General features: G+C 44.5%; 1 protein-coding gene across 14 annotated transcripts in view; it reads left to right on the top strand.

The window, feature by feature from the left end:
• TJP1 (tight junction protein 1) overlaps positions 1–18866 on the top strand; it is a 637810-nt gene that overhangs the window by 209890 nt on the left and 409054 nt on the right. For 2 of the 14 annotated variants that reach the window (XM_056572492.1, XM_056572503.1), the window contains exon 1: positions 223–905. The exons of 11 other annotated variants lie outside the window; for them this stretch is intronic. In XM_056572492.1, coding sequence (XP_056428467.1) covers positions 811–905 — 95 coding nt within the window. In that variant the 5' untranslated portion in view covers positions 223–810. Of the gene's footprint in view, positions 1–222; positions 906–18866 lie in introns of those variants that run through there. One more of the 14 variants, XM_056572493.1, reaches the window with a different exon arrangement.

Raw genomic sequence — 18866 nt, forward strand, 5'->3', positions numbered from 1 at the left:
CCAGCAGGTGAAGCAGGTGACCCCCCAACCTTTCCATTGCAGTGTCAGGGGTGTGTGCTTCCTCCCCCCACTACAGCCCAGGAGCCCCAGGCATGGCATGCTTGTAATGATAGCAATAAATGCCTCAGCCTAATCTCCTCAGGTCGTGGCCTCCCCTCTTATCCCCTCCCTCCCTCCCTCCATCTTCCCGGTGCACACACCTCAGCATGCCCTGCTCCTCTCCTCCACATCCCTCCTGCTGACCTCCTCCTCCTCCTCTCTCCTCCCCTGCTTGTCGTCCTCTTCTCTGCAGCAGCCTGCTCTGTGTCTCCTCTGCTCCTCCCGTCATCCCGTGCTGCTGCCTCCCTGCTGGATTCTTTGGGTGGTAGCTGACACAACTGCTGGTTGCCCGTAGCCGGCAGCTCTGCCCCCTCCTCCCTTGCCCTTTGCCGCAGGGATGCCAGGATGCGCCGCTGAGGTGGATGTGCCGGGCGCTAGGTGTTCGCAGCCTGCACCTCGCTAGACCTGAAGCAGCAGCAGAGGGATTAATGGGACGCTATTCTAGGTTCTAATAGGATTGTCGGGCTCCAGTGACAGAGGAGGGAGGGGAGGCTGAGGAGAGGGAAGAAGGATGGCGCTGCCACCTCGAGCTGTCAATGTTATCTCTATCTGCCGCTCACCAATGGTGCTCTGCTGACAAGACAGGCTGAGGGGAGGGAGGACGCCGGGGTCACAGGGCAGGACGGCAGATGCCTGGGAATCCCAATTTCATGATCGCATGCAGAGGTGTGAGGGGGGGCATCGGAGGGGAGCTACAAGGGGGGAGGCAAAATGAAATACCAGAAATACCTGACTGTGCTGCAGATGGCCATTGGAGTGACTCCATCCAACAGGGGCAACATTCTACCTATTAAGAGGAGGCTGTGGTGAGTATGGAGCCCCGTCATGTCTGCTGCATGCTCCATTTCCCAGCCTGACATGTGTAGGCAGCGTGCTGCATTGGACCATGCTAATCGTACACCGGGCAGATGGCACATGGGCACTGATGGCATAGGACACTACATTGTGTGGGCACTGATGGCATAGGACACTACATGGTGTGGGCACTGATGGCTAAGGACACTACATGGTGTGGGCACTGATGGCATAGGACACTACATGGTGTGGGCACTGATGGCTAAGGACACTACATGGTGTAGGCACTGATGGCATAGGACACTACATGGTGTGGGCACTGATGCCATAGGACACTACATGGTGTGGGCACTGATGGCTAAGGACACTACATGGTGTAGGCACTGATGGCATAGGACACTACATGGTGTGGGCACTGATGGCATAGGACACTACATGGTGTGGGCACTGATGGCATAGGACACTACATGATGTGGGCACTGATGTCATAAGACACTACATGGTGTGGGTACTGATGGCATAGGACACTACATGGTGTGGGCACTGATGGCATAGGACACTACATGGTGTGGGCACTGATGGCATAGGACACTACATGGTGTGGGCACTGATGCCATAGGACACTACATGGTGTGGGCACTGATGGCATAGGACACTACATGGTGTGGGCACTGATGGCATAGGACACTACATGGTGTGGGCACTGATGGCATAGGACACTACATGATGTGGGCACTGATGTCATAAGACACTGCATGGTGTGGGTACTGATGGCATAGGACACTACATGGTGTGGGCACTGATGCCATAGGACATTACATGGTGTGGGCACTGATGGCATAGGACACTACATGGTGTGGGCACTGATGGCATAGGACACTACATGGTGTGGGCACTGATGGCATAGGACATTACATGATGTGGGTACTGATGTCATAGGACACTACATGGTGTGGGCACTGATGGCTAAGGACACTACATGGTGTGGGCACTGATGGCTAAGGACACTACATGGTGTGGGCACTGATGGCATAGGACACTACATGGTGTGGGCACTGATGGCATAGGACACTACATGATGTGGGCACTGATGTCATAAGACACTACATGGTGTGGGTACTGATGGCATAGGACACTACATGGTGTGGGCACTGATGGCATAGGACACTACATGGTGTGGGCACTGATGGCATAGGACACTACATGGTGTGGGCACTGATGCCATAGGACACTACATGGTGTGGGCACTGATGGCATAGGACACTACATGGTGTGGGCACTGATGGCATAGGACACTACATGGTGTGGGCACTGATGGCATAGGACACTACATGATGTGGGCACTGATGTCATAAGACACTACATGGTGTGGGTACTGATGGCATAGGACACTACATGGTGTGGGCACTGATGCCATAGGACACTACATGGTGTGGGCACTGATGGCATAGGACACTACATGGTGTGGGCACTGATGGCATAGGACACTACATGGTGTGGGCACTGATGGCATAGGACATTACATGATGTGGGTACTGATGTCATAGGACACTACATGGTGTGGGCACTGATGTCATAGGACACTACATGATGTGGGCACTGATGGCATAGGACACTACATGGTGTGGGCACTGATGGCATAGGACACTACATGGTGTGGGCACTGATGGCATAGGACACTACATGGTGTGGGTACTGATGGCATAGGACACTACATGGTGTGGGCACTGATGCCATAGGACACTACATGGTGTGGGCACTGATGGCATAGGACACTACATGGTGTGGGTACTGATGTCATAGGACACTACATGATGTGGGCACTGATGTCATAAGACACTACATGGTGTGGGCACTGATGGCTAAGGACACTACATGGTGTGGGCACTGATGGCATAGGACACTACATGGTGTGGGCACTGATGGCATAGGACACTACATGATGTGGGCACTGATGACATAGGACACTACATGGTGTGGGCACTGATGTTATAGGACACTACATGGTGTGGGCATTGATGGCATAGGACACTACATGGTGTGGGCACTGATGGCATAGGACACTACATGGTGTGGGTACTGATGGCATAGGACACTACATGGTGTGGGCACTGATGGCATAGGACACTACATGGTGTGGGCACTGATGGCATAGGACACTACATGATGTGGGCACTGATAACATAGGACATTACATGATGCGGGCACTGATAACATAGGACATTACATGATGTGGGCACAATGACATGGTATAGGCCCTTATGTCATAGTACATAGTGTAGGCACTCATGGCACAGGAGATAGTGTAGGCACTGATGGCACAGGACATAGTGTAGGCACTGATGGCATAGGACATAGTGTAGGCACTGATGGCACAGGACATAGTGTAGGCACTGATGGCACTGGACATAGTGTAGGTACTGATGGCATAGGACATAGTGTAGGCACTGATGGCACAGTACTGTACCTATGGCTGCTATGTCTACCGGGAAGGTGCATTGTCTCCTCCGGCATAGCTAATAGATGCTGAGGCTCATGGCTTGTAACAGCGTCTGCGCGGATGCTGCGTTGTCTATGCGTCATGCATGCTGTAGAGGAATACTGAAAACACAGGCTGTGTGGTGGCATACTGGAAATGTACATTGTGTGCTGGTATACAATAGTGATGTGTGGTGTCTGCTGGTGTAATGTATGGTGTCTAGAGGTATACTGTAGTAATGCATGGTGTCTGGAGGTATACTGTACTAATGTATGGTGTCAGGAGGTATACTGTAGTAATGTATGGTGTCTGGAGGTATACTGTAGTAATGTATGGTGTCTGGAGGTATACTGTAGTGATGTATGGTGTCTAGAGGTATACTGTAGTAATGTATGGTGTCTAGAGGTATACTGTAGAATGTATGGTGTCTGGAGGTATACTGTAGTAATGTAGGGTGTCTAGAGGTATACTGTAGTGATGTATGGTGTCTAGAGGTATACTGTAGTAATGTAGGGTGTCTGGAGGTATACTGTAGTAATGTATGGTGTCTGGAGGTATACTGTAGTAATGTATGGTGTCTAGAGGTATACTGTAGTAATGTATGGTGTCTAGAGGTATACTGTAGTAATGTATGGTGTCTGGAGGTATACTGTAGTAATGTATGGTGTCTAGAGATATACTGTAGTAATGTATGGTGTCTGGAGGTATACTGTAGTAATGTATGGTGTCTGGAGGTATACTGTAGTAATGTATGGTGTCTGGAGGTATACTGTAGTAATGTATGGTGTCTAGAGGTATACTGTAGTAATGTATGGTGTCTACAGCTGTACTGTACTAATGTATGGTGTCAGGAGGTATACTGTAGTAAAGTATGGTATCTAGAAGTATACTGTAGTAATGTATGGTATCTAGAGGTATACGATAGTAATGTATGGTGTCCGGAGGTATACTGTAGTGATGTATAGTATCTAGACATATACTGTAGTAATGTATGGTGTCTGGAGGTATACTGTAGTAATGTATGGTGTCTAGAGGTATACTGTAGTAATGTATGGTGTCTGGAGGTATACTGTAGTAATGTTTGGTATCTAGAGGTATACTGTAGTGATGTATGGTGTCTACAGCTGTACTGTAATAATGTATGGTGTCTAGAGGTATACTGTAGTGATGTATGGTGTCTAGAGGTATACTGTAGTAATGTATGGTGTCTAGAGGTATACTGTAGTAATGTATGGTGTCTAGAGATATACTGTAGTAATGTATGGTGTCTAGAGGTATACTGTAGTGATGTATGTTGTCTAGAGGTATACTGTAGTAATGTATGGTGTCTGGAGGTATACTGTAGTAATGTATGGTGTCTGGAGGTATACTGTAGTAATGTATGGTGTCTGGAGGTATACTGTAGTAATGTATGGTGTCTAGAGGTATACTGTAGTAATGTATGGTGTCTGGAGGTATACTGTAGTAATGTATGGTGTCTGGAGGTATAATGTAGTGATGTATGGTATCTGGAGGTATACTGTAGTAATGTATGGTGTCTGGAGGTATACTGTAGTGATGTATGGTGTCTGGAGGTATACTGTAGTGATGTATGGTGTCTAGAGGTATACTGTAGTAATGTAGGGTGTCTAGAGGTATACTGTAGTGATGTATGGTGTCTAGAGGTATACTGTAGTAATGTATGGTGTCTAGAGATATACTGTAGTAATGTATGGTGTCTAGAGGTATACTGTAGTGATGTATGGTGTCTAGAGATATATTGTAGTAATGTATGGTGTCTGGAGGTATAATGTAGTGATGTATGGTATCTGGAGGTATACTGTAGTAATGTATGGTGTCTGGAGGTATACTGTAGTGATGTATGGTGTCTGGAGGTATACTGTAGTGATATATGGTGTCTAGAGGTATACTGTAGTAATGTAGGGTGTCTAGAGGTATACTGTAGTGATGTATGGTATCTAGAGGTATACTGTAGTAATGTAGGGTGTCTAGAGGTATACTGTAGTAATGTATGGTGTCTGGAGGTATACTGTAGTAATGTATGGTGTCTGGAGGTATACTGTAGTAATGTATGGTGTCTGGAGGTATACTGTAGTAATGTATGGTGTCTAGAGGTATACTGTAGTAATGTATGGTGTCTGGAGGTATACTGTAGTAATGTATGGTGTCTGGAGGTATACTGTAGTGATGTATGGTGTCTAGAGGTATACTGTAGTAATGTAGGGTGTCTAGAGGTATACTGTAGTAATGTATGGTGTCTGGAGGTATACTGTAGTAATGTATGGTGTCTGGAGGTATACTGTAGTAATGTATGGTGTCTGGAGGTATACTGTAGTAATGTATGGTGTCTAGAGGTATACTGTAGTAATGTATGGTGTCTGGAGGTATACTGTAGTAATGTAGGGTGTCTAGAGGTATACTGTAGTGATGTATAGTGTCTAGAGGTATACTGTAGTAATGTAGGGTGTCTAGAGGTATACTGTAGTAATGTATGGTGTCTAGAGGTATACTGTAGTAATGTATGCTGACTGGTAATGTGCTGTAGTAGTGTATGGTGTCTAGACATACTATAGTAATGTATGGTGTCTGATAATTTATTGTAGTAATGTTTGTTGTCTGGGGTACACTGTAGTAATATATGGTGTCTGGTGGCATACAATAGTAATGTATGGTTGCATAGTGTAGTAATGTATGGTCTCTGGTCGTATACATTAGTAATATGCTGTCTGGTGGTGTACTGTAGTATTAAATGATGTCTGGGGTAATATTGTAGTAATATATGGTATCTGGTTGTATACTGTAGTGTATGGTGTCTAATAGCATACTGTAGCCACAGTGTCTGGTGGTATACTATAGTAATGTACGGTTGCATAGTGTAGTAATGTATGGTCTCTGGTCGTATACATTAGTAATATGCTGTCTGGTGGTGTACTGTAGTATTAAATGATGTCTGGGGTAATATTGTAGTAATATATGGTATCTGGTTGTATACTGTAGTGTATGGTGTCTAATAGCATACTGTAGCACAGTGTCTGGTGGTATACTATAGTGATGAATCATGTCTGAAGGTGTAATGAAATAATGCACTGTGTGGAATCTGGTGGTATACTGTAGCAATATATGCGGTGTAGGGTATTCTGTAGCAACATATAGGGGCTGATTGTAATCTGTAGTAGTGTCTGTTGGTATATTCTTGTAATGTATGGTGTCTGAAGGCATACAATAGTAATGTGTACTGTCTGGTGTTATACTTTAGTATTGTACAATGTATGGTGGCATGTTGGAGTCAGATAATGACTCTGGTTGGCTCATTTTTGACCCGTATCCAGTTTTGTACTGGATGTAAAACGGAAGTATACCATGGTTTTCAGTCCGGGGAAAAAAAACGGATACTGGGCAAAAATGAGCCGACCGGAGTCCCTATCCAACTCTGGTCGGCTCATTGAAATGAATGAGATGCGGGCTGAGTCCAGCTGGGATACGGGAGGTCCCAGTTTTAACATCACTGAATCGTGGTGTGAATGCACCCTTAAATAGTCTGGTGGGGTACTGTAGTAATGTATGGTGTCTAGAGGTGTGCTGTAGTAATGTGTGTGTGTGGTAATATACTGTAGGATACAGTGTCTGGTGGTATACTAATGTAATGTATGTTGTCTGGTTGCATTCTATAGTAATGTATGCAATTTTGTGGTAAACTGTAAAGTATGTTTTCTGGTAGTATACCATAGTGATGCATGCTGTGTATCAGTATTTATATGTTGTATACTACAGTATATAATCTGTAGAATATATATTGTGTGTTGGTAAAATGTGTATACTATAAAATACATAGTTTTTGGAGGTGCACTGGTACACTACAGAAATGTTTGTTGTGTGTGGTGTAGTGTAATAATTTATGTAGTAGGGATCGACCGATTATCGGTTTGGCCGATATTATCGGCTGATAATCACGATTTTGGGCATTATTGGTATCGGCATTTACCATGCCTATAATGCCCTGCCCCCTGCCCCTCCCCCACGCACCGCACCACCCCCCCACCGCACGGCCGCTGCCCCATTGCCTCCCCCATCCCCAGTTTTATTATTACCTATTCCCGGGGTCCGCGCTACTTCTGGCTCCTGCGGTGTCCTGCGCTGTCCTGCGTTACGCTGTGCGCAATGACAAGTGACATCCTAAACGCGACGTCACCGTCAGTGCGCACAGTGACAGCTCAGGATGCCGCTGGAGCCAGAAGTAGCGTGGACCCTGGGAACAGGTAATTATAAAACCGGGGATGGGGGAGGCAATGGGGCAGTGGCAGTGGTTAAACACAGGACAAGCACGGGGAGAGAAGCGGACGGTGGCGGTCTCTGGCCCCGAAAAAGCCACTGCAGTTCATTGATTTAAAGCGCCCGCTTTAAATCATTGATCTGCAGCGGCTTCTGTAGGGCTGGAGGAGGGGGGGGGGGGGGGAGTGGGGAAATAGCCGATAACTTATACCTGAATATCGGTATAAGTTATCGGCCATTGGCCGGAAAGTCCACAGATTATCTGTATCGGCCCTGAAAAATCTATATCGGTCGATCCCTAGTATGTAGTGGTATTATTTTATGCTGTAATAATGTATGCTGTTTGTGGAGGTATACTGTAGCAGCAGACACTTTTGACAGAAACGGTCACTAAGTATACTTTCAGGCAATGAATCTAATGTAGTAACTAGTAGATTCCCTTTGGTCCCCTTATAAACACCTGCATTCCTTTTCTCAGATATGCAACATGAACAAGGCCTGTGGCTGTGTGTGGTAGTACACTGTAGTGATGCATGCTGTGCATCTGTATTTAGAAAATAAATGTAGCATACTGAACATGTACGGTATAGTGTTTGTAGTGGTAAACTGTAGTATGTTGCATACTGTATATGCTGTGTGTTGGTAGAATGTATCATCTCTCTGGTGTTATAATGTAATAATGTGTACAGTTTTTGGAGGTGCGCTGGTACACTGGAGTAATGTGTGTTGTGTGTGTGCGTGTGGTGCGCTGTAGTGTAATAATGTATGTAGTGGTATTATGTATACTATGCCTCATTTTATGCTGTAATAATCATAAATATCAGCATTCCTTTTCTCAGTTGTTCCACATGAACAAGGCCTGTGGCTGTGTGTGGTGATATACTGTAGTGATGTATGACATGGTAATTTTGTATATTTAAGGTTAACAATATTTCACTATATTCTCTATATAATACCCACCCTGCCCCCAAGAGCTGATACATTATCTCTCCAAGAATAGTCTCCTGAGTACCAGAGTAGTTGTTGTATTGAGCCATTACCCAATAAGCTGTGTTTGCACTTCCCAGAAGAGAAGATGCTAAACATATTGGCCCAGATTTATGAAAGAATGTCTACGGTAGAGCTATTGTCCCACGTTTATTTGGGTGCTGGGATTGACTAGCGTGCATCTTATTTATCAAGAAGGTGCAGCAGGATGATGAATTTTGCGCAGCTCTGCTGTGGTTGGAAAAGCTCTACCACATACACTTTTTCTAGACGCTTGTGAGGGAGGGAAGTAGACACTTTCCCGAGTCCTGAATTTGGCAGGTTAGGTGTTTTTACTTTCACAGAGCTGCCTGGACATTTTTACTTGCATTTTAGATGCTACAATCCAATTTGATTGCGGTGTCTAAGGGGTTAAAGCCGGGCATCACCGTGATCGGTGATGTCAGGCATTAGAGATGGGTCCTGGTGGCAGATAGCCACCAGGACCACCCAGCTATGACCCGCGCTCAGACCCTGAGTGTGTGTCATAGAAGGGGAGTGGCATAGAAGAGGAGTGGGACGCTGTCGTCCACAAGAGGTTAAAGGTTGAATTGTGGAAGGTAGAAATTATTCTCCCGCCTACTGGTAGATGGTGTAGCTTTGTGCCTAAAAAAGTACCTTTGCGCACAAAATGGCAACTTTTGACAAAAGTCGCAAATGATAAATACGTGACCACTGCATGGTCAAAAAGAAAAAGTTCTACATCTAGGCAAAAAGAGTAAAACTGTCTATATCAAAAGACACATAAAAGTTGCTAAATATGCTGCTTGCGCCTGAACTGCGCCAAAACATAGATAAAAAAAATGCTCTAAAAGAAATGATAAATCTCCCCCATATTGTCTGTCCTTAGAAGGTTTTGTCTAAACTGCTTACTCTGCTGTATTGTAAATGGAAACACATCATTGTACCATCATCTCATTGGTTGACATACCGTATTTTTCGCCCTATAGGACGCACCGGCATATAAGACACACCGTATTTTAAAGGTGCAAAATCTAGAAAAAAAAGATTCTGCACCCAACAGTGATCTTCAACCTGCGGACCTCCAGATGTTGCAAAACTACAACTCCTAGCATGCCCGGACAGCCTTTGGCTGTTCGGGCATGCTGGGAGTTGTAGTTTTGCAACATCTGGAGGTCTGCAGGTTGAAGACCACTGGATAGGAGGTAGTACTCACCTGTCCCCGCTGCTCCGGACCCATCACCGCTGCCCTGGATGTCCCCGTGGTGTCCCCGACGCTCCGGACGTCTTCTTCCCCGGGATCCACGCTCTCCGTCGCCGTCATCACGTCGCTACGCACAACACTCCTATTGGGTGACGGGACAGCGTGCGCGACGACGTGATGACGTCGAAGGAGAGCGCCGGCCATGCAGGGGATCCCGGCACGGAGCAGACACCAAGGAGGCAGGTAAGGTCCCTCCCGGTGTCCTGTAAGCTGTTCGGGACGCCGCGATTTCACCGCGCGGTCCCGAACAGTCCGACTGAACAGCCGGGTTAGTGTTATTTTCACTTCAGATGCGGCGGTCAGCTTTGATCGCCGCGTCTGAAGGGTTAATACAGGGCATCACCTCGATCAGTATTAGCCGCGGGTCCCGGCCGTTGATGGCCGCAGGTATTCGCCGTATAAGACGCACCAACTTTTCCCCCCCAGTTTTGGGGAAGAAAAAGTGCGTCTTATACGGCGAAAAATACGGTACTTCTGCGGACATAAATAAGAAGGCATGGGCAGCAGTCAAGCTGGAGTTGGGCTGGAGCAGCTACAGGGGAGTAGAAGTTGTGTGTTGTGTGTCTTTCCTTGTATGAATGTGAATCTCACAGTCGGATGAAGGGCCTGATGGGGTACACGGGGTATTTATGTTGTATGTGGTTACATTCGATAGCTGTACTGTGTGTAGAGATGTTTGGCGTATGTTGTAGTATACTGTAGTGATACTGTGTGTGTATTATACCAGTCTAAACAAATATGTCATACTGGCACATGATCTATGACACCCTGTTTTTTTATGTGTCATACATGCTGTGTTGGGGTGTAGTATAATAATGTACAGCATCCTGTATTGTTTGTCTGAAAAATGTTGTGTTGTAGAGTAGTGTAATAGAGTATAGCATCCTGTATGTATCATTCATGCTATCTGGTGCTCTAGTATAATGATGCATGCGGTATTGTATTTGTGTCATGCATTATGTATTGCTTATGTGTCATACATGATGTGTTGTGATGTAGTGTAATAATGTACAATATCCTGTCTTGTATATGTGTGCAGCATGCTATCTGGTGCTGTAGTATAATAACTTATAGCATCATGCATGTGTCAAACGTAGTGTAGTGTAATAGGGGGGTATTTATCAAAGGATTTATGTGTTCTTTTATCCACTTAACTTTGGTGCAATACTTTGGCGCAGTGTCTTTTTGCGCCAAAGTTTGGCACATCTTCTCCACTGTCATTTTTACAACTTTCTCAAAATCACACGGTCCTGTGTGTGATTTTAACTTCAGTCAGTAATTCATCATTTGTGCCAATCAATCTTTGGCGCAATTTTGCGCCTTTAGGTTTTTTTTGGGCGCAAATCACCGCCAAGAAATTTTGCACATGGAAAACACACTTAGCAATGTCAGAAAATGTAAAGGCGTCAAAATACATTAAAAACATTTTTTTGTGAAAGCAGCGACGCCTCCAGGGCTGCTCAATACTATCCTGCGACATAGTTGTCTCTGAGGGACCTTCACCCTCCGTTGGGCCAGCATTGGACATGGCCACACAGGTTCAGGAAAGAGAAGCACTAAAGCAGTGGTCTCCAACCTGCGGACCTCCAGATGTTGCAAAACTACAACTCCCAGCATGCCCGGACAGCCAACGGCTGTCCGGGCATGCTGGGATTTGTAGTTTTGCAACACCTGGAGGTCTGCAGGTTGAAGACCACTGCACTAAAGTAACCAAAAAAAAAAAAAAAACTACTCAAGTTGAAAATAAAATCCATTTCACATGGTGGCTATAAACCCCACAAAAGAAAATAACGCACGTCGCTTGCTGATATACTGCAGGAGGGACTCCGAAATGGCTGCTCCACAGGGTAAAATACGCGTCCTCTGTGGCGGTAAGCTCTGTATAAAAGGTGCTGTGAACAGCTGATTTCAACATTTGAGCCAAAATTTCTAACAACGTGCACCAAATGATAAATTTGGTGCATGTCCACGAAAATCAAAGTGAAAAAAAAAAAGGGTAAAAAGAAACGATCAACAGGCAAAATTGATAAATACCCCCCATAGTGTACACTATATTGTTTATATGTGTGTTGTATGGTGATGTATAGTATACAGGGCCCTTTTTGGTTAGACTGTATATGTCACATATTTGGTGTATTATAAGGATAAGCTTGCTAATATTTAAAGGACAACTGCAGCGGAATTACACTTATCCCCTATCCATAGAATAGGGGATAAGTGTTTGATCGCGGGGGGTCCGACCGCTGGGACCCCCCTCGATCTCCCTAACGGGGCGCCGGCATTAGCGCCCATGGTGACGTAGTGTCGACCTAGAGGTCGACGGTGACGCCCCGTCTCCTCCCCGTCCCCATACAGTTCTAGAGATATATAGAGATGTATGGAGGAGGCTTGTCAGCCGCAACGTCATGCTGCGGCTGGCACGCCCCCTGCACGGGAAAGACGTGACCCCGTACAGGAGATCGCCGGGGGCCCCAGCGTTCGGACCCCCCGCGATCAAACACTTATCCCCAATCTTGAGGATAGGGGATAAGTGTTTGTACCGCTGCAGATGTCCTTTAAGTATTTCTGTTTTTCTGCTTTTGACACTTTGCTGGTAATTTGATGGAATCTGATACAGATGCAAATGTGAACATAGCCTAAGAGTGTGCAGGGGGTCGTGTACTGTTTATATGAGCCATTTATGATGTGTGGGTGTATAGAGTGGACAGCAGTATTAGTATATATATATGGGTATGGAGATTTATCAAAACCTGTATAGACTGCTTTTTCATTTTCCAAAGGCCTCTCTTAAAAAAATGAAATAAGCAATCTGATTGGTTGCCATGGGCAACTGTACCACTCTTCCTCTGCACAGGTTTTGATACATTTCACACAGGGATATACTTATAGATAGTGTGTAGATACATTGGGGAACCTGTGTAGAAGTAGAGTGGTGCAGTTGCCCATAGCAACCAATGCAATCTGATTGGTTGCTATGGTATGCCATTGTACTAGTATACATACTATATCCTGCAATGTGTAAATGATTTATTTGTCTGCATTATCCTGTTTTTGTATATTCACAGTGTATACATTCACAATACCTGCATGTGACATTAGAGGTATATGGCTACACAGTTACACTTATCTGGCATGCTCTATTTATCAAAACCTGTCCAGAGGAAAAGTTGCCCAGTTGCCCAGAGCAACCAATCAGATCGCTTCTTTCATTTTTAACAGGGCCTCTGAAAAATGAAAGAAGCAATCTCCTTGGTTGCTATGGGCAACTGGGCAACTTTTCCTCTGCACGGGTTTTGATAAATCTCCCCCTATGTTCCTGTACAATGTGTCATGTTATGCAATACAGTGAACATTGGGTATGTATGTACAGTATCTAAAAAATAAAGGTTGCAGCAGCACTGTTGGTCAAAAAATTTAGGCTCTTAGCGCACTTTTTGATCAAAACGTGTCCCCCATCTACCACGCGGAGGTGGCCTCACTTTGCATGTGACCCTAACACGCTCAATCCACTCACCTCTGCTGGACATAAATGGATAGTACCTACTACTTAGGCTGCTTTCACACTATAAAATTCATCCGCTTTAAAGATCCATTTGATGTTCTGTTATGAAAACCCTGAAAATCAGCCATTAAACGTCCGTTAGAAAATCCCATTATAGTCTATGGGTTTTTTACATTATCCGTTTTAATCCGTTATAGTCCGTTATGAATAACGGATGTTATTTTGTGATGGAAGATAGTAATGGGAGAAATAGTGCATGCACTATTTCTTCCGTTCATTCTCCTGTCACAAAATAATGTCCGTTATAAATAACGGACTATAACGGATTAAAACGGATAATGTAAAAAACCCATAGACTAGGCCGGTCGCAGGCCGGTGCGATGACATCACATCATCGCGCTGGCGCCCGGAGATCACGTCCCCGCGGCTGTCACTAACTGCAGGAATGGAGCAGCCGCAGCGTGTGAGAAAGGTGACGGGCGTGAGAAAGGGGAGGGGGGAGCAAATTATAAGTGAGAGGGGCAAATTATAAGTGAGGGGCACATTTCAGGGGGGCATTATATGTGGGGGCACATGACAGGACCCCCCACTGTCATGTGCCCCTCATATATAATACCCCATGTCCTGTGCCCCTCACATATAATGCCCCCCTGACATGTGCCCCTCACATATAATGCCCCCTGTCCTGCCCCCTCAGAGGGCATTATATGTGAGGGGCACATGTCAGGGTGGCATTATATGTGAGGGGCACAGGACAGGGGGCATTATAAGTCAGGGTCACATGTCATGTGCCAATATAATGCACAAATAATGCCCCCCTGACATTTGCCGCTTACTTATAATACCCCCTGTCTTGTGCCCCTCACATATAATGCCTCCCAGTCATGTGCCCTTCACATATAATGCCCCCCTGTCATGTGCCCCCCACATATAATGCCCCCCTGTCATGTGCCCCCCACATATAATGCCCCCCTGTCATGTGCCCCCACATATAATGCCCCCTGACATGTGCCCCTCACATATAATGCCCCTCTCATATAATGCCACATGTCCTGTGCCCCTCACATATAATGCCCCCTGTCCTGCTCCCTCAGGGGGCATTATATGTGAGGGGCACAGGACAGGGGGCATTATAAGTCAGGGACATATGTCGGGGGGGGGGGGGGGGCTGTCCTGTGCCTCCACATATAATGCCCAATGCCAGTCTCACGTATAAGTTTGACAAAATGCACTTGTGAAAGTAAGTGTCCCTGAATGTCAGTTAGGAAATGTGGTCACCCTACCTAAAGCCTGTGCAGAGTAATGGATGAAAGCAAATGTCACATGGGCCTATGGTGCTAATCGGTGGCATTCAGCCAATTACTGTATGTATACTCCTTATATATATATGTCAGGATATGCTCTCATAACCGATGAGCAGTGTAGGGAATAGCTCTGGATGCCTGGGCTGGAATACACACCACAATCCCTGACACTGAGCAAGGTGTATGCAGGGCAATGTTTTCTTTTTATGCTGATTGTTGTGTCTGCATTGCAGAGAAAGCCTACTGAGGTTTACTTGTATACATGGCCATTCTGGGCTGAGATAGGATTTGTGCACAATACAGTATATTACTGTGTTTAGGCCTGTGGTATTTTGGAGCCTCTGCTTATATATTAGCAATAAAGAGGAATTTTCTATATACTGCCAAAAGATGGATTACAGAGAACCCCTATTAATTGTATCTAATGCAGATAAAGTAGCAGATCTGTTTTGCATGGTAGAGATACAAAAAACATCCTATAGTGCTTATTGGCATAAAAGCATACCTGGAAAGTACTGGAATATGTAGCAGTGCAGTAATAATATAGTAAGTCACATTTACCATTTTAAACGGATGTTTTTTGGTGCTGTGCAACATTTTCCATTGCCATTGCATGTCTTTGACATAAAAGGGAAAATGATTGTTCTCTCTTTGTGACTCTTGCTCTCACAAACTTGAGCCATCCATGTATTTCATTCTTTTCAATGACCAGCTTGTAGTTCTTCATGGGGAATCTATAGTCAAGGACCATCATTTGAAAAGGGATTGTCTTTTTTTTTTAAAGGGGTTATCCACCAATAAGGTGATTTTAATACGTACCTGGCATACAGTAATGGACATGCTCTGGAAGGATCTGCTCTTGTCTGGGCACTAAATGGCTATGTTGTGAGATTTCCATTAAGCTGAGGCTATCTTTTTGTGAACTGGCTATTTCCTGTTGGAGTTTATTCCCTTAAATTACAAATCCCATAATTCCTTGTTTGTAAGTGTGAGGTCACTTTTCTCCCTCCCACACATCAGCCACCCCACCCATTGAAACACACCTGCGATCTCTTCAATGCAATATACCAGTGTTTTCTCACCAGGGTGCCTCCAGCTGTTGCAAAAATAGTCACTCCGCCTACTAAAGAAAAGACAGGCTCCCTTTGATCACCTGACTAGTGATGTAATGTCCCAAGCCACACTGCACCCTGGGAAAATCTGACACAACAGTCATTTTGTATGCTGTTAAAAATAAACCTTTGAGCAAAATTCACAGAAGAATTGCGAGATCACCATGAAACATAGGTACAGACACTATATTATGAACTGCACTAACTTAACAGCCCCTGTAGCACAGTCAAATAAAAAATAATAATCCCGGAATACCCCTTTAAAGTGAACAGTAACGGTTATGGGGGTATGCTCACAAGCTATCCAGAAGTCCCAAAAAGAATGAAGGGCTCTCTGGCAGCGCATGTGTACTGGCGCTTCTTTAATTAATTTATTTAATGATCATGGGATCACTGGCTCCAATGAACCGCTAGTTATGTCATGTGGATAGGGAATAACTTTTGATCATGAGAATACTCATTTCATTTTATTACTGCTCTGAACATGCCTTAGTGTGGCACTTCGGTTTCATACAGAGGTATACAGAGTTTTTTCTGTCTGATTCAGTTCTAATGAGAAAATGAAAAAGAGTCATGCTTTACTGGGTGCCAGAGTAAAGAGGAACTGCTTACAATTGCCCTGTAATTCTGATCTGTAAGGAATAATGTACCCTGTACAAGCTCAGTGCACATGGTAAGGATTCAGACTTATGCCATCCCCTAATAAAAGCACCTGGGACACATGGATAGAATGCTGATACAATGGCAAAAAAATATTGAAACAATATACAGTCATGGCTGTAAATGTTGTTACCCCTGAAATTTTTCTAGAAAATGAAGTATTTCTCACAGAAAAGGATTGCAGTAACACATTTTTTTGCTATACACGTGTTTATTCCCTTTGTGTGTACTGGAACTAAACCAAAAAAGGGAGAAAAACAAGCAAATTGGACATAATGTCACACCAAACTCCAAAAATGGGCTGGACAAAATTATTGGCACCCTTTCAAAATTGTGGAACAATAAGATTTTTTAAAGAATGTGATGCTCCTTTAAACTCACCTGGGGTAAGTAACAGGTGTGGGCAATATAAAAATCCCACCTGAAAGCAGATAAAAAGAAGAGAAGTTCACTTAGTCGTTGCATTGTGTGTCTGCGTGTGCGCCACACTAAGCATGTACAACAGAAAGAGGAGAAGAGAACTGTCAAAATATCAACAATCTCAAGGTTACAAGTCCATCTCCAGAGATCTAGATTTGCCTTTGTCCACAGTACACAACATTATCAAGAAGTTTGCAATCCATGGCACTGTAGCTAATCTCCCTTGGTGTGGACAGAAGAGAAAAATTTATGAAAGGTGTCAACGCAGGATAGTTCGGATGGTGGATAAGCAGCCCCAAACAAGTTCCTAAGAAATTCAAGCTGTCCTGCAGGCTCAGGGAGCATCAGTGTCAGCGCAAACTATCCGTCGACATTTAAATGAAATGAAATGCTATGGCAGGAGATCCAGGAGGACCCCACTGCTGACACAGAGACATAAAAAAGCAAGACTACATTTTGCCAAAATGAACTTGAGTAAGCCAAAATCCTTCTAGGAAAACGTCTTGTGGACAGATGAGACCAAGATAGAGCTTTTTGGTAAAGCACATCATTCTACTGTTTACCGAAAACATAATGAGGCCTACAAAGAAAAGAACACAGTACCAACAGGGAAATTTGGTGGAGGTTCAATTCTGTTTTGGGGTTGTTTTGCTGCCTCTGGCACAGGGTGCCTTGAATGTGTGCAAGGCATCATGAAATCTGAGGATTACCAATGGATTTTGGGTCGCACTGTACAGCCCAGTGTCAGAAAGCTGGGTTTGCGTCCGAGATCTTGGGTCTTCCAGCAGGACAATGACCCCCAACATATGTCAAAAAGCCCCCAGAAATTGTTGGCACCAAAGTGCTGGAGAGTTCTTATGTGGCCAGAAATGAGTCCAGATCTAAATCCCATTGAACACCTGTGGAGAGATCTTAAAATTGCTGTTGGGAAAAGGCGCCCCTCCAATAAGAGAGACCTGGAGCAGTTTCCAAAGGAAGAGGGGTCCAACATTCCGTCTGAGAGGTGTAAGAAGCTTATTGATGGTTATAGGAAGTGACTGATTTCAGTTATTTTTTCCAAATCGTGTGCAACCAAATATTAAGTTAAGGATGCCAATAATTTTGTCCAGCCCATTTTTGGAGTTTGGTGTGACATTATGTCCAATTTGCTTTTTTTCCTCCCTTTTTTGGTTTAGTTCCAATACACACAAAGGGAATAAACATGTGTATAGCAAAACATGTGTTACTGCAATCCTTTTCTGTGAGAAATACTCAATTTTCTAGAAAAATTTCAGGGGTGCCAACATTTATGGCCATGACTGTATTTGTAAGTTTTGTAACTTTTAATTTTCATTAATGGCTCTGGTATCAGGGTATCCTGTCTGTAACTGCTGACACTTAGCTTTTCAGAGTTGCAAAATGTAGCATCTGAAACTGGCATAGCTCACAGTGCCGCTCCACCAATTACTGGTCGAAGCTGTGTCCAGTCTCAGTCAGTGGTTGGCAGAGTGGCACTGTGAGCTTTGTCAGCTGCAGCCCATATGCCTTGCAGCCCTAAGAAGCGAAGTGTCAGCATCCCTTAAAGGTTCATTTACATGAGATGGTGAATCCTAAGTCCTGGGATGTCTAATATTTAGGTATTAATAAATTAGATAATCACATTCTGTGTTCCTATTCACAACAATGTTTTAAAGTCCAATGTTCTGAAAAGTATGCTAATCTGGGATCACACAACTTCCTTGGATGTTGAATTTACGCAGTGCTACTGTACTTTGAACACGTGTGCGATAGTATACTGTGATGGTATTGTGTAGCCCGTAGAACCTAGAGGTGTCATTTAAAGCTTACTGCCAGTGATCCACTAATAAACCTCTTAGGATATGCATCAGTGTATAAAGTCTTTAATCTAGAATAAAAACTGAGTGCTTTGTGCTGTTTGTTCGCTACATTTCATTTCAATATGGCAGAAAGTAGGAGAAGATATGAATTACTACAG

This window comes from Hyla sarda, chromosome 4 (genome assembly GCF_029499605.1).
Source record: "Hyla sarda isolate aHylSar1 chromosome 4, aHylSar1.hap1, whole genome shotgun sequence".
Classification (NCBI taxonomy): Eukaryota; Metazoa; Chordata; class Amphibia; order Anura; family Hylidae; genus Hyla; species Hyla sarda.